At 51.6% G+C, this 24,316-nt stretch overlaps 1 protein-coding gene across 5 annotated transcripts; it reads left to right on the top strand.

Moving 5' to 3' along the window:
- Positions 1-1,140: 1,140 nt before the first annotated feature.
- Positions 1,141-23,440, top strand: LOC120035428 (mitochondrial import receptor subunit TOM70-like). 5 transcript variants are annotated; one of them, XR_005474186.1, is made up of 8 exons: positions 1,141-1,828; positions 2,669-2,803; positions 3,362-3,469; positions 14,096-14,212; positions 17,342-17,439; positions 20,364-20,486; positions 21,168-22,473; positions 22,573-23,440. XR_005474186.1 is itself a non-coding variant. In XM_038982172.1 (7 exons), the coding sequence occupies exons 1-7, from the start codon at positions 1,493-1,495 to the stop codon at positions 21,319-21,321; spliced, it is 1,071 nt and encodes a 356-aa protein (XP_038838100.1). In that variant the 5' UTR covers positions 1,141-1,492; the 3' UTR covers positions 21,322-23,440. The 5 variants fall into 5 exon arrangements, 2 of the variants coding, with proteins under 2 accessions (XP_038838100.1, XP_038838102.1); XR_005474187.1 differs by having other exon boundaries at positions 21,168-22,488; positions 22,763-23,440; XR_005474185.1 differs by having other exon boundaries at positions 21,168-22,488; positions 22,553-23,440.
- Positions 23,441-24,316: the final 876 nt, after the last annotated feature.

The following is a 24,316-nucleotide window of genomic DNA, read 5'->3' as shown; positions in this document are numbered from 1 at the left end:
TAGCGTGTCCTGTGGCGGGCGGAGAGCAGTGCACGCTGACACGGTCGCCAGGTGTACGGTGTTTCCTCCGACACATTGGTGCGGCTGGTTTCCGGGGTTAAGCGAGCAGTGTGGTTTGGCGGGGGTCGTGTTTTGGAGGACGCATGGCTCTCGACCTTCGCCTCTCCCGAGTCCGTACGGGAGTTGCAGCGATGGGACAAGACTGTAACTACCAATTGGATGTCATGAAATTGTGGTAAAAAGTACAAACAAACAAAAAAAAATCTGGAGATGCAATCAAAAAAAGATGGATCTTTACAATTAAAAAAACAAGGTGATCCCGAAACCAGATGGAGATGGGTGAATTAGACACGCATTCAGGTCTTTATATTACTGTAGAATAGACTACGCTGCAGCCAATGTAGACCTATATTACTGTAGAATAGACTACGCTGCAGCCAATGTAGACCTATATTACTGTAGAATAGACTACGCTGCAGCCAATGTAGACCTATATTACTGTAGAATAGACTACGCTGCAGCCAATGTAGACCTATATTACTGTAGAATAGACTACGCTGCAGCCAATGTAGACCTATATTACTGTAGCATAGACTACGCTGCAGCCAATGTAGACCTATATTACTGTAGAATAGACTACGCTGCAGCCAATGTAGACCTATATTACTGTAGCATAGACTACGCTGCAGCCAATGTAGACCTATATTACTGTAGCATAGACTACGCTGCAGCCAATGTAGACCTATATTACTGTAGCATAGACTACGCTGCAGCCAATGTAGACCTATATTACTGTAGCATAGACTACGCTGCAGCCAATGTAGACCTATATTACTGTAGAATAGACTACGCTGCAGCCAATGTAGACCTATATTACTGTAGCATAGACTACGCTGCAGCCAATGTAGACCTATATTACTGTAGAATAGACTACGCTGCAGCCAATGTAGACCTATATTACTGTAGCATAGACTACGCTGCAGCCAATGTAGACCTATATTACTGTAGCATAGACTACGCTGCAGCCAATGTAGACCTATATTACTGTAGCATAGACTACGCTCCAGCCAATGTAGACCTATATTACTGTAGCATAGACTACGCTGCAGCCAATGTAGACCTATATTACTGTAGCATAGACTACGCTGCAGCCAATGTAGACCTATATTACTGTAGCATAGACTACGCTGCAGCCAATGTAGACCTATATTACTGTAGAATAGACTACGCTGCAGCCAATGTAGACCTATATTACTGTAGAATAGACTACGCTGCAGCCAATGTAGACCTATATTACTGTAGCATAGACTACGCTGCAGCCAATGTAGACCTATATTACTGTAGCATAGACTACGCTGCAGCCAATGTAGACCTATATTACTGTAGAATAGACTACGCTGCAGCCAATGTAGACCCACCTGTCACAAGAAAAGAGTTTCCATCGTGAGATGATAGGTCTACATGCATTGTGAACTGCGCTCCGCACCCCGAGATGGTCGGTCGCCCCGAGATGGTCGGTCGCCCCGAGATGGTCGGTCGCCCCGAGATGGTCTGTCACCCCGAGATGGTCGGTCACCCCGAGATGGCCTGTCGCCCCGAGATGGCCTGTCGCCCCGAGATGGTCGGTCGCCCCGAGATGGCCGGTCGCCCCGAGATGGCCGGTCGCCCCGAGATGGCCGGTCGCCCCGAGATGGCCTGTCACCCCGAGATGGCCTGTCACCCCTGTCGCCCCGAGATGGTCTGTCGCCCCGAGATGGTCTGTCGCCCCGAGATGGTCGGTCGCCCCGAGATGGTCGGTCGCCCCGAGATGGTCGATCGCCCCGAGATGGTCTGTCTGTCCCTACCTACCCTGAGTGTTGACTCATCATGCAGAGGCCGCAGAGAAGCCAGATATAGACATCGCATATAATTTAACAGTTCCATTTCACGCCATGCTGTTCATATAAATAATGTATTATAATTTACCGGTTTCTCTAAGTTATTTATCCCGGGAAAAGTGAGTGGTTTTGGGTGGTAAATCTGTAACCGGGTTCCTGGCGTTCAACCATAAACATCCCTTCATAAGCTCCAGTAATACCAGGTAGATGTACTGTATGTGATAACAGATCTTCTCTGTCCTGGTACTGCAGCTCAGGGCCAATGCTCTGACTGAACCCTGTTTTGTCCTGTCTCTGTCCTGGTACTGCAGCTCAGGGCCAATGCTCTGACTGAACCCCTGTTTTGTCCTGTCTCTGTCCTGGTACTGCAGCTCAGGGCCAATGCTCTGACTGAACCCCTGTTTTGTCCTGTCTCTGTCCTGGTACTGCAGCTCAGGGCCAATGCTCTGACTGAACCCCTGTTTTGTCCTGTCTCTGTCCTGGTACTGCAGCTCAGGGCCAATGCTCTGACTGAACCCCTGTTTTGTCCTGTCTCTGTCCTGGTACTGCAGCTCAGGGCCAATGCTCTGACTGAACCCCTGTTTTGTCCTGTCTCTGTCCTGGTACTGCAGCTCAGGGCCAATGCTCTGACTGAACCCCTGTTTTGTCCTGTCTCTGTCCTGGTACTGCAGCTCAGGGCCAATGCTCTGACTGAACCCCTGTTTTGTCCTGTCTCTGTCCTGGTACTGCAGCTCAGGGCCAATGCTCTGACTGAACCCCTGTTTTGTCCTGTCTCTGTCCTTGTACTGCAGCTCAGGGCCAATGCTCTGATCAAGCGTGGCAGTATGTACATGCAGCAGCAGCAGCCTATGATGTCAACACAGGACTTCAACATGGCCGCTGAGATCGACACGCGCAACGCAGACGTCTACCACCACCGGGGACAGGTAGGGCTGTCTCTATCACTATCCCACCACCGGGGACAGGTAGGGCTGTCTCTATCACTATCCCACCACCGGGGACAGGTAGGGCTGTCTCTATCAATATCCCACCACCGGGGACAGGTAGGGCTGTCTCTATCACTATCCCACCACCGGGGACAGGTAGGGCTGTCTCTAACACTATCCCACCACCGGGGACAGGTAGGGCTGTCTCTAACACTATCCCACCACCGGGGACAGGTAGGGCTGTCTCTATCACTATCCCACCACCGGGGACAGGTAGGGCTGTCTCTAACACTATCCCTTATGGCCCTGCCCAAATGGTTCCTTATGTAGGTCCCTACCCATAGGGCTCTGGTCAAAAGTAGTGCACTACCCATAGGGCTCTGGTCAAAAGTAGTGCACTACCCATAGGGCTCTGGTCAAAAGTAGTGCACTAAATGGAGAGAAGGGTTCCATTTGGGACTATATCTATGTTGCAATCAGAAAGTTACATTAAGTCACATCATGCTTGTTGTGATTGCCATTGGTTTACCCTAACAGACTGAAATGTTTCCCCTTCAGTTGAAGATCCTTCTGGACCAGGTAGAGGAGGCCGTCGGAGACTTTGATGAGTGCATCCTGCTCAGACCTGACTCTGCTCTGGCACAGGCTCAGAAATGCTTCGCCCTGGTGAGTGGACTCCACCACTGTACATGGAATACACACCCGGAGACACACCGTACAGTACACTCTATTAGGACAATACACAGTGTTAGGACACTATCTGCCCTCTAGGGTGAGGCTACTATCTGCCCTCTAGGGTGAGGCTACTATCTGCCCTCTAGGGTGAGGCTACTATCTGCCCTCTAGGGTGAGGCTACTATCTGCCCTCTAGGGTGAGGCTACTATCTGCCCTCTAGGGTGAGGCTACTATCTGCCCTCTAGGGTGAGGCTACTATCTGCCCTCTAGGGTGAGGCTACTATCTGCCCTCTAGGGTGAGGCTACTATCTGCCCTCTAGGGTGAGGCTACTATCTGCCCTCTAGGGTGAGGCTACTATCTGCCCTCTAGGGTGAGGCTACTATCTGCCCTCTAGGGTGAGGCTACTATCTGCCCTCTAGGGTGAGGCTACTATCTGCCCTCTAGGGTGAGGCTACTATCTGCCCTCTAGGGTGAGGCTACTATCTGCCCTCTAGGGTGAGGCTACTATCTGCCCTCTAGGGTGAGGCTACTATCTGCCCTCTAGGGTGAGGCTACTATCTGCCCTCTAGGGTGAGGCTACTATCTGCCCTCTAGGGTGAGGCTACTATCTGCCCTCTAGGGTGAGGCTACTATCTGCCCTCTAGGGTGAGGCTACTATCTGCTCTCTAGGGTGAGGCTACTATCTGCCCTCTAGGGTGAGGCTACTATCTGCCCTCTAGGGTGAGGCTACTATCTGCCCTCTAGGGTGAGGCTACTATCTGCCCTCTAGGGTGAGGCTACTATCTGCCCTCTAGGGTGAGGCTACTATCTGCCCTCTAGGGTGAGGCTACTATCTGCCCTCTAGGGTGAGGCTACTATCTGCCCTCTAGGGTGAGGCTACTATCTGCCCTCTAGGGTGGGGGCTACTATCTGCCCTCTAGGGTGGGGGCTACTATCTGCCCTCTAGGGGGGGGGCTACTATCTGCCCTCTAGGGTGGGGGCTACTATCTGCCCTCTAGGGTGGGGGCTACTATCTCCCCTCTAGGGTGGGGGCTACTATCTGCCCTCTAGGGTGGGGGCTACTATCTGCCCTCTAGGGTGGGGGCTACTATCTCCCCTCTAGGGTGGGGGCTACTATCTCCCCTCTAGGGTGGGGGCTACTATCTGCCCTCTAGGGTGAGGCTACTATCTCCCCTCTAGGGTGAGGCTACTATCTGCCCTCTAGGGTGAGGCTACTATCTGCCCTCTAGGGTGAGGCTACTATCTGCCCTCTAGGGTGAGGCTACTATCTGCCCTCTAGGGTGAGGCTACTATCTGCCCTCTAGGGTGAGGCTACTATCTGCCCTCTAGGGTGAGGCTACTATCTGCCCTCTAGGGTGAGGCTACTATCTGCCCTCTAGGGTGAGGCTACTATCTGCCCTCTAGGGTGAGGCTACTATCTGCCCTCTAGGGTGAGGCTACTATCTGCCCTCTAGGGTGAGGCTACTATCTGCCCTCTAGGGTGAGGCTACTATCTGCCCTCTAGGGTGAGGCTACTATCTGCTCTCTAGGGTGAGGCTACTATCTGCCCTCTAGGGTGAGGCTACTATCTGCCCTCTAGGGTGAGGCTACTATCTGCCCTCTAGGGTGAGGCTACTATCTGCCCTCTAGGGTGAGGCTACTATCTGCCCTCTAGGGTGAGGCTACTATCTGCCCTCTAGGGTGAGGCTACTATCTGCCCTCTAGGGTGAGGCTACTATCTGCCCTCTAGGGTGAGGCTACTATCTGCCCTCTAGGGTGAGGCTACTATCTGCCCTCTAGGGTGAGGCTACTATCTGCCCTCTAGGGTGAGGCTACTATCTGCCCTCTAGGGTGAGGCTACTATCTGCCCTCTAGGGTGAGGCTACTATCTGCCCTCTAGGGTGGGGGCTACTATCTGCCCTCTAGGGTGGGGGCTACTATCTGCCCTCTAGGGTGGGGGCTACTATCTGCCCTCTAGGGTGGGGGCTACTATCTGCCCTCTAGGGTGGGGGCTACTATCTGCCCTCTAGGGTGGGGGCTACTATCTGCCCTCTAGGGTGGGGGCTACTATCTCCCCTCTAGGGTGGGGGCTACTATCTCCCCTCTAGGGTGGGGGCTACTATCTCCCCTCTAGGGTGGGGGCTACTATCTCCCCTCTAGGGTGGGGGCTACTATCTCCCCTCTAGGGTGGGGGCTACTATCTCCCCTCTAAGGTGGGGGCTACTATCTCCCCTCTAGGGTGGGGGCTACTATCTCCCCTCTAGGGTGGGGGCTACTATCTCCCCTCTAGGGTGGGGGCTACTATCTCCCCTCTAGGGTGGGGGCTACTATCTCCCCTCTAGGGTGGGGGCTACTATCTGCCCTCTAGGGTGAGGCTACTATCTGCCCTCTAGGGTGAGGCTACTATCTGCCCTCTAGGGTGAGGCTACTATCTGCCCTCTAGGGTGAGGCTACTATCTGCCCTCTAGGGTGAGGCTACTATCTGCCCTCTAGGGTGAGGCTACTATCTGCCCTCTAGGGTGAGGCGACTATCTGCCCTCTAGGGTGAGGCGACTATCTGCCCTCTAGGGTGAGGCGACTATCTGCCCTCTAGGGTGAGGCGACTATCTGCCCTCTAGGGTGAGGCGACTATCTGCCCTCTAGGGTGAGGCGACTATCTGCCCTCTAGGGTGAGGCGACTATCTGCCCTCTAGGGTGAGGCGACTATCTGCCCTCTAGGGTGAGGCGACTATCTGCCCTCTAGGGTGAGGCGACTATCTGCCCTCTAGGGTGAGGCGACTATCTGCCCTCTAGGGTGAGGCGACTATCTGCCCTCTAGGGTGAGGCGACTATCTGCCCTCTAGGGTGAGGCGACTATCTGCCCTCTAGGGTGAGGCGACTATCTGCCCTCTAGGGTGAGGCCACTATCTGCCCTCTAGGGTGAGGCCACTATCTGCCCTCTAGGGTGAGGCCACTATCTGCCCTCTAGGGTGAGGCCACTATCTGCCCTCTAGGGTGAGGCCACTATCTGCCCTCTAGGGTGAGGCCACTATCTGCCCTCTAGGGTGAGGCCACTATCTGCCCTCTAGGGTGAGGCCACTATCTGCCCTCTAGGGTGAGGCCACTATCTGCCCTCTAGGGTGAGGCCACTATCTGCCCTCTAGGGTGAGGCCACTATCTGCCCTCTAGGGTGAGGCCACTATCTGCCCTCTAGGGTGAGGCCACTATCTGCCCTCTAGGGTGAGGCCACTATCTGCCCTCTAGGGTGAGGCCACTATCTGCCCTCTAGGGTGAGGCTACTATCTGCCCTCTAGGGTGAGGCTACTATCTGCCCTCTAGGGTGAGGCTACTATCTGCCCTCTAGGGTGAGGCTACTATCTGCCCTCTAGGGTGAGGCTACTATCTGCCCTCTAGGGTGAGGCCACTATCTGCCCTCTAGGGTGAGGCCACTATCTGCCCTCTAGGGTGAGGCCACTATCTGCCCTCTAGGGTGAGGCCACTATCTGCCCTCTAGGGTGAGGCCACTATCTGCCCTCTAGGGTGAGGCCACTATCTGCCCTCTAGGGTGAGGCCACTATCTGCCCTCTAGGGTGAGGCCACTATCTGCCCTCTAGGGTGAGGCTACTATCTGCCCTCTAGGGTGAGGGCACTATTAGGATGTGTGATTGTTGTTAAGGTTAAACCTAGAGTGTCTCTTGTGTCCTCAGTACAGACAGTCTGTTTGTGTCATGTTCTCAGTACTACATTGAAATACGCAAATATAGGTTTCTAATTGGCACATTGTGGTTTTTGACTCAACCGTCTGCAGTTGGAGCTGAGCCAATCAGAGAACTTGGGCTAGGTGTAAAAATCTCCGCTCCGGCCCGCCCCCTATTGATGGGGCAAGGAAACACGCAGTGTTGCGGTAGTTGACTGAACGTCGCTGCTTGGGTGGAAACAGACATGGCAGAGGGCTGCTCCTCCAATCCCTTCCTTCATAGAGAGTTCTATCAGACTGTTAGAGATTAGCAGGCCTATATGTTAATAATCAGTTGTGGATCTGTCCTCTTCAAATAGTGGGAGGTCAACAGTAGGCTGCTAATGATGTCATACTAGTCAGGTCACCAATGACGAGGCATGTTGAATGAATGGTAGTCTAGTAGTCAGGCCTGGTGGATGAGGTCTGGCCTGGTGGATGAGGTCTGGCCTGGTGGATGAGGTCAGGCCTGGTGGATGAGGTCTGGCCTGGTGGATGAGGTCTGGCCTGGTGGATGAGGTCTGGCCTGGTGGATGAGGTCAGGCCTGGTGGATGAGGTCAGGCCTGGTGGATGAGGTCTGGCCTGGTGGATGAGGTCTGGCCTGGTGGATGAGGTCAGGCCTGGTGGATGAGGTCTGGCCTGGTGGATGAGGTCTGGCCTGGTGGATGAGGTCTGGCCTGGTGGATGAGGTCTGGCCCGGTGGATGAGGTCTGGCCCGGTGGATGAGGTCTGGCCCGGTGGATGAGGTCTGGCCCGGTGGATGAGGTCTGGCCCGGTGGATGAGGTCTGGCCCGGTGGATGAGGTCTGGCCCGGTGGATGAGGTCTGGCCCGGTGGATGAGGTCTGGCCCGGTGGATGAGGTCTAGGCCCGGTGGATGAGGTCTAGGCCCGGTGGATGAGGTCTAGGCCCGGTGGATGAGGTCTTGGCCCGGTGGATGAGGTCTTGGCCCGGTGGATGAGGTCTTGGCCCGGTGGATGAGGTCTAGGCCCGGTGGATGAGGTCTAGGCCCGGTGGATGAGGTCTAGGCCCGGTGGATGAGGTCTAGGCCCGGTGGATGAGGTCTGGCCCGGTGGATGAGGTCATGGATCGACATCTGCAACAAGCTCATATAGGCCTAGTTCAGTTGTTTCATATTCCAAATATCCTACAGTAAACTAGACTACCGTTCAAAAGTTGGAACTTTGTTTCTGGCCATTTTGAGCCTGTAATCGAACCCACAAATGCTGATGCTCCAGATACTCAACTAGTCTAAAGAAGACCAGTTGTGTTGCTTCTTTAATCAGGACAACAGTTTTCAGCTGTGCTAACATAACCTTAGACCTACATCAGCACCCCCTCCGGACCTTCTCCTACATCAGCACCCCCTCCAGACCTTCTCCTACATCAGCACCCCCTCCAGACCTTCTCCTACATCAGCACCCCCTCCAGACCTTCTCCTACCCAACCTTAGACCTACATCAGCACCCCCTCCAGACCTTCTCCTACATCAGCACCCCCTCCAGACCTTCTCCTACATCAGCACCCCCTCCAGACCTTCTCCTACCCAACCTTAGACCTACATCAGCACCCCCTCCAGACCTTCTCCTACGTCAGCACCCCCTCCAGACCTTCTCCTACCCAACCGTAGACCCACATCAGCACCCCCCTCCGGACCTTCTCCTACATCAGCACCCCCTCCAGACCTTCTCCTACCCAACCTTAGACCTACATCAGCACCCCCCTCCAGACCTTCTCCTACCCAACCTTAGACCTACATCAGCACCCCCTCCAGACCTTCTCCTACGTCAGCACCCCCTCCAGACCTTCTCCTACCCAACCTTAGACCTACATCAGCACCCCCCTCCAGACCTTCTCCTACATCAGCACCCCCTCCAGACCTTCTCCTACCCAACCTTAGACCTATATCAGCACCCCCTCCAGACCTTCTCCTACCCAACCTTAGACCTACATCAGGACCCCCCTCCAGACCTTCTTCTACCCAACCTTAGACCTACATCAGCACCCCCTCCAGACCTTCTCCTAAATCAGGACCCCCTCCAGACCTTCTCCTACATCAGCACCCCCTCCAGACCTTCTCCTACATCAGGACCCCCTCCAGACCTTCTCCTACATCAGCACCCCCTCCAGACCTTCTCCTACCCAACCTTAGACCTACATCAGGACCCCCTCCGGACCTTCTCCTACCCAACCTTAGACCTACATCAGGACCCCCTCCGGACCTTCTCCTACCCAACCTTAGACCTACATCAGGACCCCCTCCAGACCTTCTCCTACCCAACCTTAGACCTACGTCAGGACCCCCTCCAGACCTTCTCCTACATCAGCACCCCCTCCAGACCTTCTCCTACCCAACCTTAGACCTACATCAGCACCCCCCTCCGGACCTTCTCCTACATCAGCACCCCCTCCAGACCTTCTCCTACCCAACCTTAGACCTACATCAGGACCCCCTCCAGACCTTCTCCTACATCAGCACCCCCTCCAGACCTTCTCCTACCCAACCTTAGACCTACATCAGCACCCCCTCCAGACCTTCTCCTACCCAACCTTAGACCTACGTCAGGACCCCCTCCGGACCTTCTCCTACATCAGCACCCCCTCCAGACCTTCTCCTACCCAACCTTAGACCTATATCAGCACCCCCTCCAGACCTTCTCCTACCCAACCTTAGACCTACATCAGCACCCCCTCCGGACCTTCTCCTACCCAACCTTAGACCTACATCAGCACCCCCTCCGGACCTTCTCCTACCCAACCTTAGACCTACATCAGCACCCCCTCCAGACCTTCTCCTACCCAACCTTAGACCTACATCAGGACCCCCTCCAGACCTTCTCCTACCCAACCTTAGACCTACATCAGCACCCCCTCCAGACCTTCCCCTACCCAACCTTAGACCTACATCAGCACCCCCTCCAGACCTTCTCCTACATCAGCACCCCCTCCAGACCTTCTCCTACCCAACCTTAGACCTACATCAGCACCCCCTCCAGACCTTCCCCTACCCAACCTTAGACCTACATCAGCACCCCCTCCAGACCTTCTCCTACATCAGCACCCCCTCCAGACCTTCTCCTACCCAACCTTAGACCTACATCAGCACCCCCTCCAGACCTTCCCCTACCCAACCTTGGACCTACATCAGGACCCCCTCCAGACCTTCTCCTACCCAACCTTAGACCTACATCAGCACCCCCTCCAGACCTTCTCCTACCCAACCTTAGACCTACATCAGGACCCCCTCCGGACCTTCTCCTACCCAACCTTAGACCTACATCAGCACCCCCTCCGGACCTTCTCCTACCCAACCTTAGACCTACGTCAGGACCCCCTCCAGACCTTCTCCTACCCAACCTTAGACCTACATCAGCACCCCCTCCAGACCTTCTCCTACCCAACCTTAGACCTACGTCAGCACCCCCTCCAGACCTTCTCCTACCCAACCTTAGACCTACATCAGCACCCCCTCCAGACCTTCTCCTACATCAGCACCCCCTCCAGACCTTCTCCTACCCAACCTTAGACCTACATCAGCACCCCCTCCAGACCTTCTCCTACCCAACCTTAGACCTACATCAGCACCCCCCTCCAGACCTTCTCCTACATCAGCACCCCCTCCAGACCTTCTTCTACCCAACCTTAGACCTACATCAGCACCCCCTCCAGACCTTCTCCTACATCAGCACCCCCTCCAGACCTTCTCCTACCCAACCTTAGACCTACATCAGCACCCCCCTCCAGACCTTCTCCTACATCAGCACCCCCTCCAGACCTTCTTCTACCCAACCTTAGACCTACGTCAGGACCCCCTCCAGACCTTCTTCTACCCAACCGTAGACCTACATCAGCACCCCCCTCCAGATCTTCTCCTACATCAGCACCCCCTCCAGACCTTCTCCTACCCAACCTTAGACCTACATCAGCACCCCCTCCAGACCTTCTCCTACCCAACCTTAGACCTACATCAGGACCCCCTCCGGACCTTCTCCTACATCAGCACCCCCTCCAGACCTTCTCCTACCCAACCTTAGACCTACATCAGCACCCCCTCCAGACCTTCTCCTACCCAACCTTAGACCTACGTCAGGACCCCCTCCAAACCTTCTCCTACCCAACCTTAGACCTACATCAGCACCCCCTCCAGACCTTCTCCTACCCAACCTTAGACCTACATCAGCACCCCCTCCAGACCTTCTCCTACCCAACCTTAGACCTACGTCAGGACCCCCTCCAGACCTTCTCCTACCCAACCTTAGACCTACGTCAGGACCCCCTCCGGACCTTCTCCTACATCAGCACCCCCTCCAGACCTTCTCCTACCCAACCTTAGACCTACATCAGCACCCCCCTCCGGACCTTCTCCTACCCAACCTTAGACCTACATCAGGACCCCCTCCAGACCTTCTCCTACCCAACCTTAGACCTACATCAGCACCCCCTCCAGACCTTCTCCTACCCAACCTTAGACCTACATCAGGACCCCCCTCCAGACCTTCTTCTACCCAACCTTAGACCTACATCAGCACCCCCTCCAGACCTTCTCCTACATCAGGACCCCCTCCAGACCTTCTCCTACATCAGCACCCCCTCCAGACCTTCTCCTACATCAGCACCCCCTCCAGACCTTCTCCTACCCAACCTTAGACCTACGTCAGGACCCCCTCCAGACCTTCTCCTACATCAGCACCCCCTCCAGACCTTCTCCTACATCAGCACCCCCTCCAGACCTTCTCCTACCCAACCTTAGACCTACATCAGCACCATCTTGTTAAAGTCCTAGGGAGTGCCCTGATTTTGTACATTTAAACGTGTTTCTAGTTCGTTACTGAAGAGCAGCCAATTACCCAGAAGTCTTTAGCCTACCGTTCTTCTACCAACATCAGGCTTAAAAAGGTGCATTTGCCTATGATTTGAGCCGTGTGGGTGTCGCGCAGGCACCATCGTGGGGCCGGGAGTGTCCAGCCACCGCGCTGAAGTGGTACTCATAAACAATGTTAAAGGTTGACAGGTCAGCACAGTGTAGCTTAGACTAGAGATCACCAATGTGTTTATGACCTGGGAGAAACATGCATCTTTCAGTCTTGTCAGTTAGTCAACCCCCTAAGCTCTCAAAGCGTGGTGCAGTATGGAGTATAGCTCTCAAAGCGTGGTGCAGTATGGAAACGGGATACCTAGCTACGGTTGGTGCAGTATGGAAACGGGATACCTAGCTAAGGTTGGTGCAGTATGGAAACGGGATACCTAGCTAAGGTTGGTGCAGTATGGAAACGGGATACCTAGCTAAGGTTGGTGCTGTATGGAAACGGGATACCTAGCTAAGGTTGGTGCAGTATGGAAACGGGATACCTAGCTAAGGTTGGTGCAGTATGGAAACGGGATACCTAGCTAAGGTTGGTGCAGTATGGAAACGGGATACCTAGCTACGGTTGGTGCAGTATGGAAACGGGATACCTAGCTAAGGTTGGTGCAGTATGGAAACGGGATACCTAGCTAAGGTTGGTGCAGTATGGAAACGGGATACCTAGCTAAGGTTGGTGCTGTATGGAAACGGGATACCTAGCTAAGGTTGGTGCAGTATGGAAACGGGATACCTAGCTAAGGTTGGTGCAGTATGGAAACGGGATACCTAGCTAAGGTTGGTGCAGTATGGAAACGGGATACCTAGCTAAGGTTGGTGCAGTATGGAAACGGGATACCTAGCTAAGGTTGGTGCAGTATGGAAACGGGATACCTAGCTAAGGTTGGTGCAGTATGGAAACGGGATACCTAGCTACGGTTGGTGCAGTATGGAAACGGGATACCTAGCTAAGGTTGGTGCAGTATGGAAACGGGATACCTAGCTAAGGTTGGTGCAGTATGGAAACGGGATACCTAGCTAAGGTTGGTGCAGTATGGAAACGGGATACCTAGCTAAGGTTGGTGCAGTATGGAAACGGGATACCTAGCTAAGGTTGGTGCAGTATGGAAACGGGATACCTAGCTAAGGTTGGTGCAGTATGGAAACGGGATACCTAGCTACGGTTGGTGCAGTATGGAAACGGGATACCTAGCTACGGTTGGTGCAGTATGGAAACGGGATACCTAGCTAAGGTTGGTGCAGTATGGAAACGGGATACCTAGCTAAGGTTGGTGCAGTATGGAAACGGGATACCTAGCTAAGGTTGGTGCTGTATGGAAACGGGATACCTAGCTAAGGTTGGTGCAGTATGGAAACGGGATACCTAGCTAAGGTTGGTGCAGTATGGAAACGGGATACCTAGCTAAGGTTGGTGCAGTATGGAAACGGGATACCTAGCTAAGGTTGGTGCAGTATGGAAACGGGATACCTAGCTAAGGTTGGTGCAGTATGGAAACGGGATACCTAGCTAAGGTTGGTGCAGTATGGAAACGGGATACCTAGCTAAGGTTGGTGCAGTATGGAAACGGGATACCTAGCTAAGGTTGGTGCAGTATGGAAACGGGATACCTAGCTAAGGTTGGTGCAGTATGGAAACGGGATACCTAGCTAAGGTTGGTGCAGTATGGAAACGGGATACCTAGCTAAGGTTGGTGCTGTATGGAAACGGGATACCTAGCTAAGGTTGGTGCAGTATGGAAACGGGATACCTAGCTAAGGTTGGTGCAGTATGGAAACGGGATACCTAGCTAAGGTTGGTGCAGTATGGAAACGGGATACCTAGCTAAGGTTGGTGCAGTATGGAGTATAGCTCTAAGGTTGGTGCAGTATGGAGTATAGCTCTAAGGTTGGTGCAGTATGGAGTATAGCTCTAAGGTTGGTGCAGTATGGAGTATAGCTCTAAGGTTGGTGCAGTATGGAGTATAGCTCTCTAAGGTTGGTGCAGTATGGAGTATATTAAATGTGTGTTGATTATAGTTTAACCAGCTGGTCTGTGAGTCTCTTGTGCTAATTTCCCTCCAGTACAGACAGGCGTACACTGGCAACAGCCAGTCCCAGGTGCAGACGGCCATGGACGGCTTTGAGGACGTCATCAGGAGATTCCCTAAGTGTGCCGAGGGATACGCTCTGTACGCTCAGGTAAACATCACGTCTCACACACATACTGCAAGTCTCGCCTGTCTGGCACACTATCGTAACCTGACGTCTCACGTCTTCCTGTCTGGCACACTATCGTAACCTGACGTCTCACCTGTCTGGCACACTATCGTAACCTGACGTCTCACGTCTCACCTGTCTAGCACACTATCGTAACCTGACGTCTCACCTGTCTAGCACACTATCGTAACCTGACGTCTCACCTGTCTGGCACACTATCGTAACCTGACATCTCACGTCTTCCTGTCTGGCACACTATCGTAACCTGAGGTCTCACCTGTCTGGCACACTATCGTAACCTGACGTCTCACCTGTCTGGCACACTATCGTAACCTGACGTCTCACCTGTCTGGCACACTATCGTAACCTGACGTCTCACCTGTCTGGCACACTATCGTAACCTGACGTCTCACCTGTCTGGCACACTATCGTAACCTGACGTCTCACGTCTCACCTGTCTGGCACACTATCGTAACCTGACGTCTCACCTGTCTGGCACACTATCGTAACCTGACGTCTCACCTGTCTGGCACACTATCGTAACCTGACGTCTCACCTGTCTGGCACACTATCGTAACCTGACGTCTCACCTGTCTGGCACACTATCGTAACCTGACGTCTCACCTGTCTGGCACACTATCGTAACCTGACGTCTCACGTCTCACCTGTCTGGCACACTATCGTAACCTGACATCTCACGTCTCGCCTGTCTGGCACACTATCGTAACCTGACGTCTCACCTGTCTGGCACACTATCGTAACCTGACGTCTCACCTGTCTGGCACACTATCGTAACCTGACGTCTCACCTGTCTGGCACACTATCGTAACCTGACGTCTCACCTGTCTGGCACACTATCGTAACCTGACGTCTCACCTGTCTGGCACACTATCGTAACCTGACGTCTCACCTGTCTGGCACACTATCGTAACCTGACGTCTCACCTGTCTGGCACACTATCGTAACCTGACGTCTCATCTGTCTGGCACACTATTGTAACCTGACGTCTCACGTCTCACCTGTCTGGCACACTATCGTAACCTGACGTCTCACCTGTCTGGCACACTATCGTAACCTGACGTCTCACCTGTCTGGCACACTATCGTAACCTGACGTCTCACCTGTCTGGCACACTATCGTAACCTGACGTCTCACCTGTCTGGCACACTATCGTAACCTGACGTCTCACGTCTCACCTGTCTGGCACACTATCGTAACCTGACATCTCACGTCTCGCCTGTCTGGCACACTATCATAACCTGACGTCTCACCTGTCTGGCACACTATCGTAACCTGACGTCTCACCTGTCTGGCACACTATCGTAACCTGACGTCTCACCTGTCTGGCACACTATCGTAACCTGACGTCTCACCTGTCTGGCACACTATCGTAACCTGACGTCTCACCTGTCTGGCACACTATCGTAACCTGACGTCTCACCTGTCTGGCACACTATCGTAACCTGACGTCTCACCTGTCTGGCACACTATCGTAACCTGACGTCTCACCTGTCTGGCACACTATCGTAACCTGACGTCTCACCTGTCTGGCACACTATCGTAACCTGACGTCTCACCTGTCTGGCACACTATCGTAACCTGACGTCTCACCTGTCTGGCACACTATCGTAACCTGACGTCTCACGTCTCACCTGTCTGGCACACTATCGTAACCTGACGTCTCACGTCTCACCTGTCTGGCACACTATCGTAACCTGACATCTCACGTCTCACCTGTCTGGCACACTATCGTAACCTTACGTCTCACCTGTCTGGCACACTATCGTAACCTGACATCTCACGTCTCACCTGTCTGGCACACTATCGTAACCTGACGTCTCACCTGTCTGGCACACTATCGTAACCTGACGTCTCACGTCTCACCTGTCTGGCACACTATCGTAACCTGACGTCTCGCCTGTCTGGCACACTATCGTAACCTGACGTCTCACGTCTCACCTGTCTGGCACACTATCGTAACCTGACGTCTCTAGTCTCACCTGTCTGGCACACTATCGTAACCTGACGTCTCACGTCTCACCTGTCTGGCACACTATCGTAACCTGACGTCTCACGTCTCACCTGTCTGGCACACTATCGTAACCTGACGTCTCACATGTCTGGCACACTATCGTAACCTGACGTCTCACGTCTCACCTGTCTGGCACACTATCGTAACCTGACGTCTCACGTGTCTGGCACACTATCGTAACCTGACGTCTCACCTGTCTGGCACACTATCGTAACCTGACGTCTCACGTGTCTGGCACACTATCGTAACCTGACGTCTCACCTGTCTGGCACACTATCGTAACCTGACGTCTCACCTGTCTGGCACACTATCGTAACCTGACGTCTCACCTGTCTGGCACACTATCGTAACCTGACGTCTCACCTGTCTGGCACACTATCGTAACCTGACGTCTCACCTGTCTGGCACACTATCGTAACCTGACGTCTCACCTGTCTGGCACACTATCGTAACCTGACGTCTCACCTGTCTGGCACACTATCGTAACCTGACGTCTCACCTGTCTGGCACACTATCGTAACCTGGCGTCTCACCTGTCTGGCACACTATCGTAACCTGACGTCTCACGTCTCACCTGTCTGGCACACTATCGTAACCTGACGTCTCACGTCTCACCTGTCTGGCACACTATCGTAACCTGACGTCTCACGTCTCACCTGTCTGGCACACTATCGTAACCTGACGTCTCACCTGTCTGGCACACTATCGTAACCTGACGTCGCACCTGCAGTACATTGTGTCTGGTTGTGAATCATCCTGAACCATTTCTCCTGTGTCTGGTTGTGAATCATCCTGAACCATTTCTCCTGTGTCTGGTTGTGAATCACCCTGAACCATTTCTCCTGTGTCTGGTTGTGAATCATCCTGAATCATTTCTCCTGTGTCTGGTTGTGAATCACCCTGAACCATTTCTCCTGTGTCTGGTTGTGAATCACCCTGAATCATTTCTCCTGTGTCTGGTTGTGAATCACCCTGAATCATTTCTCCTGTGTCTGGTTGTGAATCACCCTGAATCATTTCTCCTGTGTCTGGTTGTGAATCACCCTGAACCGTTTCTCCTGTGTCTCTTTGTTGTTCAGGCATTGACTGACCAGCAACAGTTTAGCAAGGCAGATCAGATGTACAACAAGTGTATTGACCTGGAGCCGGACAACGCTACAACATACGTCCACAAGGGGTGAGTTAGTCGGACAACGCTACAACATACGTCCACAAGGGGTGAGTTAGTCGGACAACGCTACAACATACGTCCACAAGGGGTGAGTTAGTCGGACAACGCTACAACATACGTCCACAAGGGGTGAGTTAGTCTGACAACGCTACAACATACGTCCACAAGGGGTGAGTTAGTCGGACAACGCTACAACATACGTCCACAAGGGGTGAGTTAGTCAGACAACATACGTCCACAAGGGGTGAGTTAGTCGGACACCGCTACAACATACGTCCACAAGGGGTGAGTTAGTCGGACAACGCTACAACATACGTCCACAAGGGGTGAGTTAGTCAGACAACGCTACAACATACGTCCACAAGGGGTGAGTTAGTCGGACAACGCTACAACATACGTCCACAAGGGGTGAGTTAGTCGGAAAACGCTACAACATACGTCCACAAGGGGTGAGTTAGTCAGACAACGCTACAACATACGTCCACAAGGGGTGAGTTAGTCGGACAACGCTACAACATACGTCCACAAGGGGTGAGTTAGTCAGACAACATACGTCCACAAGGGGTGAGTTAGTCGGACACCGCTACAACATACGTCCACAAGGGGTGAGTTAGTCAGACAACGCTACAACATACGTCCACAAGGGGTGAGTTAGTCGGACAACGCTACAACATACGTCCACAAGGGGTGAGTTAGTCGGACAACGCTACAACATACGTCCACGAGGGGTGAGTTAGTCGGACAACGCTACAACATACGTCCACGAGGGGTGAGTTAGTCGGACTCAGCTACAACATACGTCCACGAGGGGTGAGTTAGTCGGACAACGCTACAACATACGTCCACAAGGGGTGAGTTAGTCGGACAACGCTACAACATACGTCCACAAGGGGTGAGTTAGTCAGACAACGCTACAACATACGTCCACAAGGGGTGAGTTAGTCGGACACCGCTACAACATACGTCCACAAGGGGTGAGTTAGTCGGACAACGCTACAACATACGTCAACAAGGGGTGAGTTAGTCGGACACCGCTACAACATACGTCCACAAGGGGTGAGTTAGTCAGACAACATACGTCCACAAGGGGTGAGTTAGTCGGACAACGCTACAACATACGTCCACAAGGGGTGAGTTAGTCGGACAACGCTACAACATACGTCAACAAGGGGTGAGTTAGTCGGACACCGCTACAACATACGTCCACAAGGGGTGAGTTAGTCAGACAACATACGTCCACAAGGGGTGAGTTAGTCGGACAACGCTACAACATACGTCCACAAGGGGTGAGTTAGTCGGACAACGCTACAACATACGTCCACAAGGGGTGGGTTAGTCAGACAACGCTACAACATACGTCCACAAGGGGTGAGTTAGTCGGACAACGCTACAACATACGTCCACAAGGGGTGAGTTAGTCGGACAACGCTACAACATACGTCCACAAGGGGTGAGTTAGTCAGACAACGCTACAACATACGTCCACAAGGGGTGAGTTAGTCGGAAAACGCTACAACATACGTCCACAAGGGGTGAGTTAGTCAGACAACGCTACAACATACGTCCACAAGGGGTGAGTTAGTCGGACAACGCTACAACATACGTCCACAAGGGGTGAGTTAGTCAGACAACATACGTCCACAAGGGGTGAGTTAGTCGGACACCGCTACAACATACGTCCACAAGGGGTGAGTTAGTCAGACAACGCTACAACATACGTCCACAAGGGGTGAGTTAGTCGGACAACGCTACAACATACGTCCACAAGGGGTGAGTTAGTCGGACAACGCTACAACATACGTCCACGAGGGGTGAGTTAGTCGGACAACGCTACAACATACGTCCACGAGGGGTGAGTTAGTCGGACTCAGCTACAACATACGTCCACGAGGGGTGAGTTAGTCGGACAACGCTACAACATACGTCCACAAGGGGTGAGTTAGTCGGACAACGCTACAACATACGTCCACAAGGGGTGAGTTAGTCAGACAACGCTACAACATACGTCCACAAGGGGTGAGTTAGTCGGACACCGCTACAACATACGTCCACAAGGGGTGAGTTAGTCGGACAACGCTACAACATACGTCAACAAGGGGTGAGTTAGTCGGACACCGCTACAACATACGTCCACAAGGGGTGAGTTAGTCAGACAACATACGTCCACAAGGGGTGAGTTAGTCGGACAACGCTACAACATACGTCCACAAGGGGTGAGTTAGTCGGACAACGCTACAACATACGTCAACAAGGGGTGAGTTAGTCGGACACCGCTACAACATACGTCCACAAGGGGTGAGTTAGTCAGACAACATACGTCCACAAGGGGTGAGTTAGTCGGACAACGCTACAACATACGTCCACAAGGGGTGAGTTAGTCGGACAACGCTACAACATACGTCCACAAGGGGTGGGTTAGTCAGACAACGCTACAACATACGTCCACAAGGGGTGAGTTAGTCGGACAACGCTACAACATACGTCCACAAGGGGTGGGTTAGTCGGACAACGCTACAACATACGTCCACAAGGGGTGAGTTAGTCGGACAACGCTACAACATACGTCCACAAGGGGTGAGTTAGTCGGACAACGCTACAACATACGTCCACAAGGGGTGAGTTAGTCGGACAACGCTACAACATACGTCCACAAGGGGTGAGTTAGTCTGACAACGCTACAACATACGTCCACAAGGGGTGAGTTAGTCGGACAACGCTACAACATACGTCCACAAGGGGTGAGTTAGTCGGACAACGCTACAACATACGTCCACAAGGGGTGAGTTATGCAGACAACTCTACAACATACGTCAACAAGGGGTGAGTTAGTCGGACAACATACGTCCACGAGGGGTGAGTTAGTCGGACAACGCTACAACATACGTTCTGCGTGTGCCCAGCCAGTTGCCAATTCCTCTCTGTGTATTCAGGTTGTTGCAGCTCCAGTGGAAGCAGGACTTGGACCTGGGCCTGGACCTCATCAGCAAGGCCATCGAGATCGACAATAAATGTGACTTTGCCTACGAAACCATGGGAACTATCGAAGTTCAAAGGTTAGCTGAATACTTTTAAAATATTGGCCAGTAATAAATAATTAACACACACTTTGGAGTTTGGTTTAAAAGGCATGAAATAACTGATGTTTAGGTTTATATACTGGCACACATCACATGTGATGTCATACAATATACACTGGGTGAACAAAACATCAGACTGACCTGGTGAATCCAGGTGAAAGCTATGATCCCATATTGATGGCACTTGTTAAATCCACTTCAATCGGTGTAGATGAAGAGGGGGAGACCGGTTAAAGAAGGATGTTTAAGTTTTGAGACATGGATTGTGTATGTGTGCCATTCAGAGGGTGAATGGACAAGACAAAACTGCCTTTGAAGGTGGTATGGTGGTTGGTGCCAGGCGCACCGGTTTGTGTGAAGAACTGCAATGCTGCTGGGTTTTTCACGCTCAACAGTTTCCTGTGTGTATCAAGAATGGTCCACCACCCAAAGGACATCCAGCCAACTTGACACAACTGTGGGAAGCATTGGAGTCAACATGTTCCCAGCATCCCTGTGGAACGTTTTCAACACCTTGTAGAGTCCATGTCCTGACGAATGGAGGCTGTTCTGCGGGCAGAAGGGGGTGCAACTCAATATTAGGAAGGTGTTCTTAATGTTTTGATCACAGTGTATAAAACACGTTAAAATAATCATTTATTAACATCTCCCTCCCAGGGGCAACCTGGACAAGGCGATAGACATGTTCAACAAGGCCATCAACCTGGCCAAGTCCGAGATGGAGATGGCCCACCTCTACTCACTGTGTGACGCAGCATACGCCCAGACTGAGGTAGCCAGGAAGTACGGGCTGAAGCCACCCACACTGTAACTACCCTGTCACATGACCCACCCGACCCAAGACTCTCCACTGCTAAACCTGATTGTATTATAACTGCAGATGTTTCAGTCATTTGGTTTTGTAGACATGCTGGATAAATAAAAAAGAGAAACTGATCTGTGACCATACATCAGCGTTTCCCAAACTCTGTCCTGCCTCCCCCCCCCCCAGGACAGATTTTGGGGGAAACGCTGCACTACCTGATCATGTTTACGTCACGTTGAATCGTAACGAAAGAGAGGCTTTACTGTTCACAACCAAGGCTAGAACCCAAGCATCTGGTAATTAATGGTCTTAACCCACACATCCCTCTTCCTCAAGGCACTTAGTTTGACCCACACACCCCTCTGTTTCTTGGTACTTAGTTTAACCCAGACCACCAACCCTTATGATCCTTCCTGTACCTCAATGCCCTGGTCTGTTATCAGAAACATGTGAATGGTCATGTGAAAACCAGGTATCTACCCAGATAATAAGGAAACCTTCTAAAATCAAAAAGGGAGATTCTTTCAATAGACTTCTCATTGACTAATCCATATTAGGAAGTATTTAAGATAATTAACGTTGTATGTTGCCTGCTCACTGAGAACGGAGTTCCAATGGACTGTTCATTTGTTTCTGTGCTCCGGACACTTCCATTTCCTCAACATGATGTAACCTTATCATTGAATGGCAAATTAAAATGAAGGATTAAAATGTTAGTCAAATGTGTATGTGTAATGATGGATGTCTGTGTTTGGTGTAATGCTGGAGTTGACGATGTGTGGGATAAGGGCGATGTTAGGGTCCTAAAGTAGTGTGGGATAAGGGTGATGTTAGGGTCCTAAAGTAGTGTGGGATAAGGGTGATGTTAGGCTCCTAAAGTAGTGTGGGATAAGGGCGATGTTAGGGTCCTAAAGTAGTGTGGGATAAGGGCGATGTTAGGGTCCTAAAGTAGTGTGGGATAAGGGCGATGTTAGGGTCCTAAAGTAGTGTGGGATAAGGGTGATGTTAGGGTCCTAAAGTAGTGTGGGATAAGGGCGATGTTAGGGTCCTAAAGTAGTGTGGGATAAGGGCGATGTTAGGGTCCTAAAGTAGTGTGGGATAAGGGCGATGTTAGGGTCCTAAAGTAGTGTGGGATAAGGGTGATGTTAGGGTCCTAAAGTAGTGTGGGATAAGGTTAGGGTCCTAAAGTAGTGTGGGATAAGGGTGATGTTGGGGTCCTAAAGTAGTGTGGGATAAGGGTGATGTTAGGGTCCTAAGGTAGTGTGGGATAAGGGCGATGTTAGGGTCCTAAAGTAGTGTGGGATAAGGGTGATGTTAGGGTCCTAAAGTAGTGTGGGATAAGGGTGATGTTAGGGTCCTAAAGTAGTGTGGGATAAGGGTGATGTTAGGGTCCTAAAGTAGTGTGGGATAAGGGTGATGTTAGGGTCCTAAAGTAGTGTGGGATAAGGGTGAGGTTAGGGTCCTAAGGTAGTGTGGGATAAGGGTGAGGTTAGGGTCCTAAGGTAGTGTGGGATAAGGGTGATGTTAGGGTCCTAAAGTAGTGTGGGATAAGGGTGATGTTGGGGTCCTAACGGAGTGTTTCATTTTAGGGGATTGCCTGTTTTTTCTTTTTTATATATTCTGTACAGCATGTGATATTTCTCTAAGTAAATGTTAATGCAATGCTGACGTCTGAAGTTATCTGGCCGTGTTGGAAATGCTGACGTGAACATTTAGACCTAAAATTATTCATGGCCTAATTCAGAATAATTCTCCATGTACCGCTTTTATTTTAATGTGGTTGTTTCCCCAACTTGTAGATTCAGAAAATGTCAGAAGGAACAATTATTTTTAATATTTTTTTCATGCTGTCATCTTTTATTTTGCAGAGGGCAGGTAATGCCATCATATGTAGTGGATCTGTGGATGTTTAGAGGCAGTGCTACAGAATTAAACATGTGACTATGTTGGGAAGCATCACTGACCTTCTTCCCACACAGAGATGTGTCATGACCAAAGTCGCAGAGAGGACATGGAAAATAAAGCTGTAACTGACACGTTATTCGAAACCTTGGTAACATATCATTGTCTTATATAGTTGTTTTCTTTTTCCCATTTTTGAATAAAGGGTGAATTAAAATATTTCTACCGGAACAATGTGAATATATACACTGGGTGTACAAAACATTAAGAACACCTGCTAATTCCATGACATAGACTGACCAGGTGAATCCAGGTGAAAGCTATGATCCCTTATTGATGTCACTAGTTAAATCCACTTCAATCAGTGTAGATGAAGGGGAGGAGACGGGTTAAAGAAGGATTTTTAAGCCTTGAGACGATTGAGATATGAGTTACCTTAACGCTAACCGTTTCCCTTACTTTAACCTCTTAAATGTTCAACTTCCATGGGGTGACATTACAGTTAGGATGTCACAAGGATCCCGTTGAGACTTTTACCTGAGAACACGCCCCTTTTGGGTTTCAAATTAAATGCATTACTGATTTTCCCTCTGTGCTCCTGCCCTAACCCTACCTGCTGTCCTGAGGAACACTTACTTGACTCATCTTAGCAGGGGGGGGTCGACTTGGTACAGCTCAAAGGAGAAGTTCCCCTTCTGTTGCGCATCAGCAGACACTGTTGTTATTGTGCGACCAGTTCCATGTTTCTACGGTCCCCTTTCCCCACACTGACCCAGAAGAGGAGCTATTGGAGGACGGGCTTATTGTAATGGCTGGAATGAAATTCAAACGTGGTTTCCATGTGTTTGATTACGTTCCATTTCAGCCATTACAATGAGCCCATCCTCCTAAAGGTCCTCCAACCAGCCTCCACTGTCCCGCCGCCATTTAATGGAAACGTTCAGTGAGGTCAGGTCTGTTGTTCCATCATACATTCAGGGTAGCTGGGTGGGCGCTTCTATCATACACTCTTAGAAAAAAGGGTTCGAAAATAGTTATTTGGCTGTACCCATAGGAGAACCCTTTTTGGGTTGCAGGTAGAAACATTTTGGGTTCCATG

Source organism: Salvelinus namaycush, unplaced genomic scaffold (genome assembly GCF_016432855.1).
Source record: "Salvelinus namaycush isolate Seneca unplaced genomic scaffold, SaNama_1.0 Scaffold1055, whole genome shotgun sequence".
In the NCBI taxonomy this organism is placed as follows: Eukaryota; Metazoa; Chordata; class Actinopteri; order Salmoniformes; family Salmonidae; genus Salvelinus; species Salvelinus namaycush.
This window is presented reverse-complemented; position numbering and strand designations above follow the sequence as displayed.